This window comes from Ochotona curzoniae, unplaced genomic scaffold (assembly GCF_017591425.1).
Source record: "Ochotona curzoniae isolate NIBS_2020 unplaced genomic scaffold, NIBS_Ocur_1.0 contig_66, whole genome shotgun sequence".
Taxonomy (NCBI): domain Eukaryota; kingdom Metazoa; phylum Chordata; class Mammalia; order Lagomorpha; family Ochotonidae; genus Ochotona; species Ochotona curzoniae.
In genome coordinates, this window is record NW_024466512.1 from 6,676,172 (window position 1) to 6,688,664 (window position 12,493).

Sequence of the window (12,493 nt, forward strand, 5' to 3'; positions counted from 1 at the left end):
AGAGAAAGATCTTGAATCTATTGGAAGTGCAGCTGGTGAGCACGCGGTTCCCCATGTGGACGCTTGTGGAGTGAGTGTTCATTGAAGGAAGGTCTTGATGGTGGCAATGACCCCCTCTGTATGTGTTTTAAGGAATGTTTTAAAGAAAAGACTGATAAACTTTGTCAGAACAGTTATATGTTTAAAAAGTGCTTTTTTGTTTCTGTTTTAAAGTTATGTCCCTGGGGTTAGTAAGTAAATCTGGATTGCATAGTTTAACCTACACAGGAGCTTTCAGGTCAGGCTGTCGGGTCTCCGGGGTGGAGGTCACAGAGTGGCGAAGCCCTCCTTGGCCATGGTTGGGCTTCCAGAGCGGCCCTATCTAGGCCAGGTGGAGTGCCTACCTCACTCCTTGTTGAGTCCGTGCATCCTCGCCATCACCACCTCCTTGCTGTGGGCTCCATCCTTGTTAATGATGAGGTTGTTTCAGGCTACCTACTATGCTTTCCTGGGAAACACTTCAGCTTAGTTTGGAAAACTTCTGAGAGACTGAAATGTTAGGAGACACCCACTTCTGCAAGTTCTTGTTTTGGGAAAGTTGACTTTTATTTGGGCATCTATGATTTGACAGTGTAGGAGAGCCAAGGGGACAAAGTCCTGATAGTTGGTACACAGTGACCTCACGGAGACCTTGAAGGGATGGAGTCCACACCTGCCGTCTCGGTGCACCCACTAGAGGGCGCCTGTGCCTTTGTTCCTGGTCCAGTCACTGTGTGGGCAGTGGGGGGCAGCTGTGGGCAGCTGGGGGCAGCTGGGGGCAGCTGGGGCACAGGGATGAATGCTTCCCTTCTGCCAGGCCTGAGAAGTAATTGCAATGAGGCATTGAAGTGATAATTACAAGTGATTCTTTGTTGGTTAAAGGATTTAAATACCTTCTAGTCTTAACTTCAGAGGCTTTTGGCTTCATTTTTTTCTCCTCTCCATACTCTGTATATGAAAATAGCAAAGCTTTATGTTGGAATAATTGTTCAGTGTATCAGAGAATTGACACCCTCCCTTAATTATGCAGAGACCAGAGGCATGTACTATTTTATAAATATTTAACCCTGGCATATAATTAACAGAATTTGAAATTTGGGCATTTTGAAGTCTTTAGAAATATTTTTAGGGCAAGAGCTAATTTACTGGAACAAAGTAGAGAACTTAGGCAATTATTTATATGAATGAAAAAGGTTCTTTTCTTTCTGTTTTTTCTATTTTAAGTTTGGAAAGGCAGACAGAGAGAATAGAGCAGATATATAGAGAAAGACCTTCCATCCATTGTTGATTGACTCCCCAGGTGGCTGCAGTGGCTGGAGCAGAGCTGATCCGAAGCGAGGAGCTTCTGGGATCCCGTGTGGGTACAGGGCCCCAAGGATCAGGGCCAACTTTCACTGCTTTCCCAGGCCACAAGCAGGGAGCTGGATGGGAAGTAGAACGGCCAGGATATGATCTGGTACCCATATGGGATGCTGGTACCTGCAAGGGGAGGCATTTTGCCATCACGTCAGGCTCTTGGTTTCTTATTTGTAAATATGGGAGGAAGATACTATAGAAAGGTCTCTTGTGAGGATTAAGTAAGATTGTTAAGATCATAGTCGTGACCCTGCTTGACAGACGGTTCCAGACTCTGGACGCTATGCGCTGCTGGGAATCGGCAGACACATTGAGGCCGCGGGCTTTGGGACACGCAGGCAGCATCTGCACATGCAAGGGTACTTCTCCTTGTTTTGTTTTTCCATTTTAATTCACAAATTCATTGGAATCAAAAGACTGCATATGTTTTAAATCTCAATATTAAATTAGAATCAGTCTTACAGAGGGATAAAAGTTATATTCAGAACCACTCAGTTTGACTCATCAGCATATGATTTTAGCCTTCAAAGGAAGAATTTTTAATAGGCCTTGGTTAATCTTACTGCACCACATAAAACATGCGCAGGCGTTACTTGGTGAGGATTGATGTGCGCGTTGCTGTGTTTAGAAGTGCAGAGCGAGCAGTTGTTTGCTTTCTGACTGTGGAAGTGGAACTTCTTGCTTATACTTGGAGTGTATTTCTTCTTTTGATAAATTAGCTATTTGGGGAACTGAACGGATAGCATATTTTGTACTTGTTACACAAATCTATGCAAATGCTATGCCAGGATCTGGAGCCATGCCCGCTGCCCCACAGAGAGGGCTGGGAATGGGGTCAGAACTCCATGCCCGCTGGGAGCGTGGGGAGTGCCGGGGAGCATTCAGAAGGAAGGGGCTAAGGGAGAATGCAGAGGAGCCACGTGAAAAGCACGTGCAGACGCGAAGCAAAAAGGGCGGTTTAGGTGCTGTCCAAAGCTCCTGACCACCTGCCTAACAGCAAGTGGAGGCTGCTTTTAATTTCCTTGTGCCTACACCGAGCTGAGCGCATTGGAGTGAGTGCAGAGCTTGTGTGATCGGGGGGTACTGCTGTGCGTCCCGTTCGTCTTCAGCATTTGCATGCTAGGTCTGTTTTCTCCGTTAAGTCTGAATGGTGTCAAGTTTTATGACCTCCTGGTAACATTTGACAAGTGAGCAGTACTACCTGTGGAGGACTAGAAGTTTGTGGTTTTGTGTGGTAATTCATTTTAATCACCAAACGATTTTAGATAATGCATGAGCAAAAAACAGTCAATTTTTTCTTCTCAGTGAAAGTATTAAAAAATGGAAATTATTTATCCAGTGCATGATTCTCTTAACTTGTATAAAAATAGAAAGTATATTTGTGTAGATTTGTAAATATTGATTAAATATTTGCTGATTTTTATGGAAGAGTCATTCTTGAAACTGTCATTTTGTATTTGTGTTTTGGATGAATGTCACATTTCTTCTGGCTGTGAAGGATTGTGGCTTTAATTTAATCAATCATAAACGTTTAATTCCTGGCATGTCACAGTCAGGATATGATAGAGGCATGAACAGATACCTAAGGCGAAGTCTTTCACTTCGACTAGTTAATTTTTGAAAGGCAGAAATCAAGAATCTGCTGTCTGCTGGTTCACTGTCCGAATGGCTGCAGTGGCCAGGTGAAAACGAGGTTGTTGCCGCATAGCGTGGGAGAGGTGTGTGCCATGAGGCCGGCTGGCTTGTGGGCAGTGGGCAGCGCTGAGCCAGAAGGGGTGCCAGGCTGCAAGAGGAGCTGGCCTCTGTGTCCTAGGGCTTACTCCACTGTGTAGCACCATGGCCATGAGATCCATCCACAGTGCCTGTACAACTGGTGGGTTTTCTTTCAGTGTGGGTAGAGGGCCATGTGCCCACCCTGTAGTGGCGGGCGTATAGCCAGTTCCGGTTTTGTCCTGTTAGGAATCAAGCTCCTGTGAGTATTCTTGCAGGTGTCTTTTGATGAACATACCACTTTTTTCCCTTGTGTATTGGCCTAGGAGCTACATTGTTCAATCATGGAGTAAATGTATGTTTTCTAAGTAGGGCCAGCTTGCCTTAGCGCTGCTGCATGAACATATATGTTCAGTGTCCCAGTGGCTCAGCACTTGGTATTGTTGAAACTTTAGTTTTAGACCTTTGCTATGTATGTAGCAATATTACATCGCAATTTTGATTTGCTATTTATTGATAACTAAATAATACAATAGATAAATAATCGACCAATGGAATAGCCTTGCTGTTGTTAAGTACGTATCTGGGTTTTGTCCGTTGCCTTTAAGAACTGGCGTCCTCAGGGCTGTTACAGAGCCCTCTGGTCTCGGGGTATGAGTCCTGTTGTCTGCGCTGTATGTGTGCCCTTAATCTGGGAGTAACTCCTCCATACCCAGAAAAACACAACTTGGGAAAGAATGTTATTTTGAAAAACGTTAAACTCTCAGGCGCTTTTGAACTCTCAAATTGCAGTTCAGGCAGCGAGTGATTGTAACACTTTTTTTTTCAAAAGAAATTTTGATGCTAGTGTTGACTTAGGAGTTCAGGGTGTTTTTCTCTGAAACACTAACGATTTCCACCCTTCTCAGGTGTTGGGCCTTAGTGGTAGTACTTCCTGATGCTAACCAGGTCTTCGTGTGGTCAGGAGCCTGTGGAGCTTGCGTCTCTGCTCAGAGTAGTCTGCCGCGCTGCTGCTGAGGGGCTGGGCCTGTGATGACTTTGTAACTAACCTCCTCCTCTTTGTATTTTGGTATGTACTCTGTTTATGGTGTTTGGTTGCTGTTGGAAATGGTGAACACTAGCAGTTTTTAACAACTTGTTAATTTTTATTTCAAAGGCAGATTTAGAGAGCGTGTGAGAGAGAGGTCTTGCATTTGCTGGTTCACTCCCCAAATGGTTGCATTGTGTAGAGCTGAGCTGATCTGAAGCCAGGGACCAGGAAACTCTTTGGGTCGGCCATGAGGATCCAGGGTCCCAAGGCTTCGGGCCATATTGCACTGCTCCCAGGCCACAAGCAGGGAGCTGGATGGGAAGTGGGGCAGCCAGGACATGAGCCAGTGCTGATGTGGGATGTTGGTACTTGTAGGTTGGAGATTAACCAGTTGAGCCATGTGCTGCCCCAGCAATTCTCCTAGTCCTTTTCTCTTTTTTTCCTTCCCTTGTTTTCTTTTTTTCTTTCAAAGGCAAGTTAGAGAAAGAGAGAGAGAGAAAACAGAGCACTTCTGTCCAATAGTTTCCTTCCCAAGTGGCTTACAGCAGCCGGGCTGGGCCCGATCGAAGCCAGGAGGCAGCTTCTTCTGGGAATCCCATGGGGGGTGCAGTGACTTACGGATCTGGGTAAGCTGCTTTCCCAGGCTCATATCCGAGAGCCGAATGGGATGTGGAGTGGCTAGGCTTGAACCGACACGCAAAAGACATGCTGGTGCACAGGTCATGGCTTAACTGGCTGTGCTACAGCGCCGGGCCCGAGTCCCTTTTGTGCGCGCGTAGTTCGTTAAGCTAATTTTGAATGGGGGAAAAAGTGGAAGCAGCAGGGCCAGTCAGAAGGTGAGCAGCACAAGCACACACCCACGTGTATTTCTGTGAGACTCAGGATTTTTTTTTAAAGATTTATTTTATTTTTATTGGAAAGGCAGATACACAGGAGAGACAGAGAGGAAGATCTTCTGTCCGATGATTCACTCCCCAAGTGAGCACAACGGCCGATGCTATGCTGATCCGAAGCCACGAGCCTCTTCCACATCTCCCACGTGGGTGCAGGGTTTTCCCGGGCCACAGGCAGGGAGCTGGATGGGAAGCGGGGCTGCTGGGATTAGAAGCAGCACCCATATGGGATCCCGGGCATGCAAGGCAAGGACCTTAACCACTGCGCTATCTCGCCAGGCCCGAGATTCAGGATTTTAACAAGAGACCCTGATGCCTTTTATGCCTTGGTTCTAAATATAGAGCAGACTTCTTGTGCTCAGAGAAAGAAAAACAAACAAAAAAAAAACAAAAAAAACTTCAAGACTTGGGACACCACCATCTTGTGTTGAAGTCCACGGGACTGAGTGGTCCTGCCTGTGATTCCGGTTGGTCTCCGTTGACTTCTCATCCTGGGCAGGTAGGGTGTTGGCCTGAGCACAGGGGTCCTTGCACCCTGGTGAGAGGCTGGAGTTCCTGACCTGCCCGAGCTGGCCCGCGCCCAGGAGCTGTGGGCAGTTAGCCGGCTACTTGAAGCTCACTCATGCTCTTTCTTGTTACTCTCTCCTTTTCAGATAACTACATAAACCTTAGATGTATTACAAACATAATAGTTGACAGTTTTTATGAATATTTTGTCAAGAGTATCAAATGATAATGTTAAATATGTAAGTTTCATGTTAGTAATGCCAGGCAGGTTGCTCCTGTTTTCAATGATGGTGAATCAAACGCGGGCCTAGCGGCTGGGGTTCTCACCTTGGACACGCCGGGATCCCATGTGGGCGCCGGTTCAGGTCCCGGCGGCTCCACTTCCCATCCAGCTCCCTGCTTGTGGCCTGGGAAAGCAGTCGAGGATGGCCCAAAAGCTTTGGGGCCCTGCACCTGTGTGGGAGACCTGGGAGAGGTTCCTGGATCCTGGCTTCGGATTGGCATAGCATCGGCCATTGCGCTAATTTGGGGGGTGGGTGTTCGGATGGAGGATCTTCATCTCTGTCTCTCCTTCTCTCTGTATATCTGATTTTCCAATAAATAAATAAGTCTAAAAAAAACAAACTTCCTAAAACTAATCTTATGCATGACTTTCTTGTCTGTTAAGTTGTAAAGTTTTTGGTGCAGTATTAGTCTGTTTTCTCAACAACATTTTATCTGGATATCTAGACTAGACTCTTAATCATTAACTGTGATAATTATTTCTTTGAATTCGTTTGAGAGACAAAGAGTGAGCCTCCATCAGCTCGATCACTCCCCAGATGCCCCTGTGACCCCTAGTAGAGGTCAGCTGTGAGGTCATGGTGAGGTCATGGTGAGGTCAGCAGTGACGCTGACAGTGAGATCACAGGTCAGTAGTGATGTCACAGTGAGGTCAGCAGAGGGGTAGCTGAGGTCACAGTGAGGCCATCCGGGGTCTTGCCCCACGCCTCCCCTGTGGTCGCTGAGTCATCACTCATGCTTGCTGCCATCTGCATTGACAGGGAAGTGCCTCCTGGACCCAGAGATGCACACTGACCCAGGCTCCCAGACAGGAGATGTGGCCTTTAAACCACCAGCACAAATGCCCCACACACGCATTTATTCTATAGTGTTGTTGGAAAAATGATATTAAGATATTAATAGTGGCTCTGGCTGTTGCTGTAGTGTTTCTTTTTATAAAAAAAATGACTTTATTTTAGTAGTAGTATACGTCACAACTAAACTGAACCATAAGTTTTCCTTACACTACTCAGATACCATGATGGTATTTGTTAATTTCATTAGGGAAGATTTATTAAGTGATTAGTGAATTGGAACATGAACAGTTTTGGTGGTGATAGCAATGTGATTGTGTCTTCTAACTTTATTATTTTATTGCTTTGGAAAACAAAAAAAGACCGTTTTCCCCTTTGGCAGTCAAAGGGAACGGCAGTGGTTTAGGTCTGTCTTGAAATGCTGTGACATGTTACATGTGCACACACCAGGGAGTGTGTGTGTTACACACCAACACACCAATGAGTGCACAGGCGTGTTACACGCCCACACACCAATGAGCGCACAGGCGTGTTACACGCCCACACACCAGGGAGCGCACAGGCGTGTTACACACCCACACACCAATGAGCGCACAGGCGTGTTACACGCCCACACACCAGGGAGCGCACAGGCGTGTTACACGCCCACACACCAGGGAGCGCACAGGCGTGTTACACGCCCACACACCAGGGAGCGCACAGGCGTGTTACACACCCACACACCAATGAGCGCACAGGCGTGTTACACGCCCACACACCAGGGAGCGCACAGGCGTGTTACACGCCCACACACCAGGGAGCGCACAGGCGTGTTACACGCCCACACACCAGGGAGCGCACAGGCGTGTTACACGCCCACACACCAGGGAGCGCACAGGCGTGTTACACACCCACACACCAATGAGCGCACAGGCGTGTTACACGCCCACACACCAGGGAGCGCACAGGCGTGTTACACGCCCACACACCAGGGAGCGCACAGGCGTGTTACACGCCCACACACCAAGGTGTGAAGCATGGCAGCTTCAGGACAAGGGTAGTCTTCTGACCAGTGAGTGATTTATCACATGGATTTCAAGATGTTTTTTTGTTCCAAAATAAGCTTTTCTTTTAATAGTTTTTTTTTTATGCGTTTTCCTGAAGTGCTGCCATTTTTTGTTTACTTATTTACAGTATCCTATATCCTAAGTAATGCATTTATTACTACAGATTCTGAGTCACTTACAGATTTGTGTAATAGTCGGCATGCACTTGCGGTGAAATTGCAGAAGCCTGCAGAAGGTCAGAATCTGACCTAGCGCCTGGTTTTCGTGCTCTGGACTCGGCCGGTCTGCCAGCGGCTGGTCCCGACTCCAGGGGATGCCACCGCATGCCAGGTCGGAGACCCGGGACGCGGATGGCGGTTTCAGTAAACTTGTTTGGTTCATGTCAACATCATAAAAATATTTTATCGTATCTTGCACTTTCAGAAAGTTCTGTTAACAATGAATATAATTAAATTTCATATTGATATTTGAATTTTAAAGTCTGTGTGGTCTGTAGTGTGTCCTGTGGTCTGGGCACAGCTGTTGCACGCGCTGATACGCATGGCTCACTCTGGTTCACTTCGTGTCTTTAACTTTTTTTTTTAGAAAACTTAGATTTCTCTCAAATTTGTGAATGTAAAGAGTTTTTAAAAACCCTTACAAAGCAGTCATGTGGTGAATTCTTGTGTTCTCATCAAATATCATGACTAAACTTTGTTTCTAGACGCTCCTCTCACAGTCCCCTCGCCCCGTCACTGTGTTAATCTGCAAGGAAATTTCAGATATCACAATTTCATTTGTGTAAGTGTATGCCTGAGAGAGACAATGTGTATGCCTGAGAGAGACAATGTGTATGTCTGAGAGAGACAATGTAGATTATTTGTGCCCTTCCGGCAAGCTTTGTAGAGAGGTTAGTGCTTGGAGATAGCGATGTTTGCATTTTATTGTAAATAGTTTGCATTAAGAAAGATCAGGAATTTATATTCTTGGATATTTAATTATTAGATTATTAGAAAGTTGCTCCTGTAAATGCCACGTGTGGAACCGTCTGGAGCTGCCATCTTGGTGTGTGAACGAAGTGTCTGCTTGCTCGTTGCAGAGCTCACCCACACCCTGAGTTGTCATTTACTTACACCCTCCTGGTGGCTTCGCTGGGTAGCTGCTGCGAGGCAGGCTTGGCACCGTTAACTTCAGGGTCATGCCAAACCTCCGTGTCAGACAGCCCAGGACAGTAAAGGAGAGGGAGGGGAGAGAGTGACGGCACCAGGCTGCCACTGCTGGCGGGGGCGGGCGTGGGGGCTGTTGCATCCCTTCTCGCTCTCCCCGCCCCCTCCCTTCCCCCTGTGACTGCTGGGGGGTTGGGGGCCGCACTGGGGGGCTGTTGCGTCCCTTCTCGCTCTCCCCGCCCCCTCCCTTCCCCCTGTGACTCTGTCCTTGGTTCTGCCCTGTTTTGTGCTGTTGTCTTTCAGTATTTGGTAAACTGTGTTCCTGGCGCATGGGGCCAAGAAGGCTGAGCATTCCTTCCTTAGATGGTATTTTTCTTATTTAGGAGTTATGAAATAATACTGAAATCTAGATGAGCTGTTTCTTTGTTTTTAGGAAAGAGTGTGAAAGAATGTTTATTTAAACAAATTGAAATACAGTATCTACTGTGGATTAACTTGAACCTTTCTGTAATCTGGATAAATTTTACAATATGTGAAATCCTTAACTTTGGATAGATCTTTGGATTTGTTTTCGATGTTCTTATTGGAAGATTATGTAATGATTATTCTTTTTCTGTGTGTTCTCTCTTGCTACCTGTTTGTCGGATGACTGACTTCCCATTTGACTCGCAGTTCACGAGGTTCCTTTGCAGTTCACCGTTGGAGGTAAGAGTTTGTTCATTGACCTTGACCCTGGGATTTTACTAACTGAACCTCACTGTTGGTGTCTTTCAGCATTTATTTGCTAACTTAGTGGTGGTCAGTTTGGCTTAACAATCTTCTTTAATAACTAATGGATGAATACATCTGGGGGGCACTTTCCTACAAGGTCAGGGTATAAACACACGTACCTGATGTTGTCCCCCCTTTTTCTCCACTAACTAGAATAAAATCAAACTTGTCACATCTCTGTTACTCCCTCAGGTATTCATTTGAGATCCCCTGATTTTCTGTCAATTGTCCAGAATTAAAGGGGAACTGAGAGATTATAGGCGAGGAAACTTGTGCTGGTTCCAGAGAGAGACTGTGGCCCACTCAGAGCAGAGCCGTGAGTGTGGCCTGGCTGAGCTTGTATTTTAGATGCTCTGTTTGCTGACTGGACAAGTTGAAATCTAGTAATAAAGTTGTGAGAAAAATAAGAACTTCAAGACATTGGAGAATCAGGTATCAGTGTAAGGTGTAACAGAAACTCCCAAGGTTACTTGGAGAGAAGGCGAGGTGGTGTGTGTGAAGGCAGAGGCTGCGTGAGTGTGAAGCTGGAGGCCACATGTGTGAAGGTGGTGTGTGTGAAGGCAGAGGTCATGTGTGTGAAGGTGGAGGTCACGTGTGTGAAGGCAGAGGCTGCGTGTGAAGGTGGTGTGTGTGAAGGTGGAGGCTGTGTGTGTGAAGGCAGAGGTCATATGTGTGAAGGCGGAGGCTGTGTGAAGGCGGAGGCTGCGTGTGTGAAGGCGGAGGCTGCGTGTGTGAAGGTGGAGGCTGCGTGTGTGAAGGTGGAGGCTGCGTGTGAAGGTGGCGTGTGTGAAGGTGGAGGTCACGTGTGTGCAGGCGGAGGCTGTGCTGGGAATGGGCGTGAATGCCGGCATCCATCTTCCCCGAGCCACCGCCCCCTCCCCAGGAAGCTGGGCAAGTCACTTTCCTTGTGCAGTAATACTTTTTACTTTACAGATGGGACAAGCGTGAATGGAAATAGTTAGAAGCTGTGATGTTTAATGCTGGTGGTCCTGGGTGTTCTCTTGGGTTGCACTTTGTTTTTTTGAAGATGTATTTTTATTGAAAAGGCAGATTTGTGGAGAGAAGGAGAGAGATCTTCCGTCCGCTGGTTTGGGCTGCACGTCTAGACTTGCTCCTCGCATCTTGCCTGTCTTTCCCTTTGTCCAGCTCTCCATGTCCGTGCTGGCCGTGTCCTGCTCCGGGCCAGCCTCGGTTGCAGCACCCTCTGTGAGATGGTCTTTGATCTCTCCAGAACGCTGCCAGTCCCTGTCCTGCATCTCCCACACCGCTTGTTCTGTGGCTTGGCCTGTCCTGGCACATTGCACGCTCGTAGGTGGAGCTGCCCAGAGCAGAGCGCCTGGTGCCGGCCTGATCCGGTCCGTCGTGGAGCCACTGCTGGAGACATGCTCGTCGTGCGCATGTCATGTCATCCTTCTGTGCTGCTGGTTTCTAATCTAAAAATGGAGATAATAATACCTAAAGACTTATTGAGGTGGAATGATTTGTGGCAGACATGAATCCCAATGCCTGACACATAGAATTTTGAATAAGAGTTAGATATAAGGGAAAAACTAAACTGTAAGAAACTTGCAGATGACATGAGTCTAAGAATCTTTTGCTTTCCCCCAAGATTTATTTATTTATTTATTTATTTATTTATTTATTTATTTGAAAGGCAGGTGGACATTCAGAAAGAGTGATTGATTGATTTCTGTCCTGCGGTCCGTTCCCCAGCGTCCGCGTTGGCTGGCTCGGGCTGGGTGCGGATCGGCCTGCAGGGAGAGGCTGCGGGGAGAGACTGAGGGTCTCCTCCAGGGCTTCCAGGGCTCAGGGGCCTGGGCTGAACTGTGCTAGTTTTCCAGACATATTAGCAAGAGGCTGGGTGAGAAGTGAAGCAGCTGGGGCTTGAACCAGTGCCTGCCTGGGATGCGGGCCTGCACAGCAGTTTAATCCACTGTGCCACAGTGCCAGTCCCTGTAACTTGCTCTTTAGTTAAGGAAGTGTGTTCTGTCCACAGCAGAACTGGGAAATATCACAGAGAGAGGGTGAGAATACTAAATTGGTAGGTAAAGTTCTGTGTGTGTAAGCACTCTTTGAACTGAAGTCGGCGTCCTTTTATCTTGTGACATAGCAGATACTCATGAGCTCCAAGTTCGTGACCGCAGGCCGGGCCTGCCAGGCTTGTCGTGATCGTCTGACCTTTTCTTGCTGCTGAGCAACAAAATATAGTTTGGGAAAATATATAGTTTGACAAAAAGATTATTATACTTAATAAAATGGTCTTTTATAATTAAAACATCCTGGTGCTGTTTGACTCCCGCGGGGAGCTGTGTCCTGATGCAGTCAGATTGAAATGCCGGAAATGAGGAGTGGGCTTAACTGCAGTCAGGCTCAGCAGCGGCGTAGCCTGCCGCACCTGCTGTCTCCTAGGGTGCTGGCGATTGGCACTCAGTGCCACCGAACCCTCGCTGTGGGGTTCTCGGCTCCTTGACTTGCTATTCTGGGTATATACTGGTCGCCTGTAGTGGATGCTGCGACATAGCAAAGACTTGTTTAATGAATGAATGAAGAAGTTAATGAGCAAGTTGGTGGGACCGAGGCTTGGGACCTGTCCCAGCTCCACCCACCTTGAACCAAATATATTGATTTTTAAATACCATTCTGGTCCATATATTATACAGTATGTAATGCAGTGTATTACACCGAGAATATGGTGTAAAAGCTTTGTCTTTGGTAAAAAGTTGAAGAGTAAGAGTGGTGATCAAAGTTAAGTGATAATTTCTGTTACTTTTTGTCTGACTTAATCTCATGTAATAATTTGGAGTGAAGTGGCCTCTGATGGCTACTTGGCTAAGTTGATGCTTTTTGTTCTCCTAATAGACACGGGGGAGGAAGATGACTGAAATCCAAGGTGAATATTGTCATTTTCCTTGATGCTTTTCGGTTGCTGTCGTTCTTGCTG

The 12,493-nt window shown here is 46.9% G+C and overlaps 1 protein-coding gene across 4 annotated transcripts in view; it reads left to right on the plus strand.

Moving 5' to 3' along the window:
* ATE1 (arginyltransferase 1) overlaps positions 1 to 12,493 on the plus strand; it is a 115,418-nt gene that overhangs the window by 27,043 nt on the left and 75,882 nt on the right. For all 4 annotated transcript variants that reach the window (XM_040991997.1, XM_040991996.1, XM_040991994.1 and 1 more), the window contains exon 8: positions 9,454 to 9,486. In XM_040991997.1, coding sequence (XP_040847931.1) covers positions 9,454 to 9,486 — 33 coding nt within the window. The remainder of the gene's footprint in view (positions 1 to 9,453; positions 9,487 to 12,493) is intronic.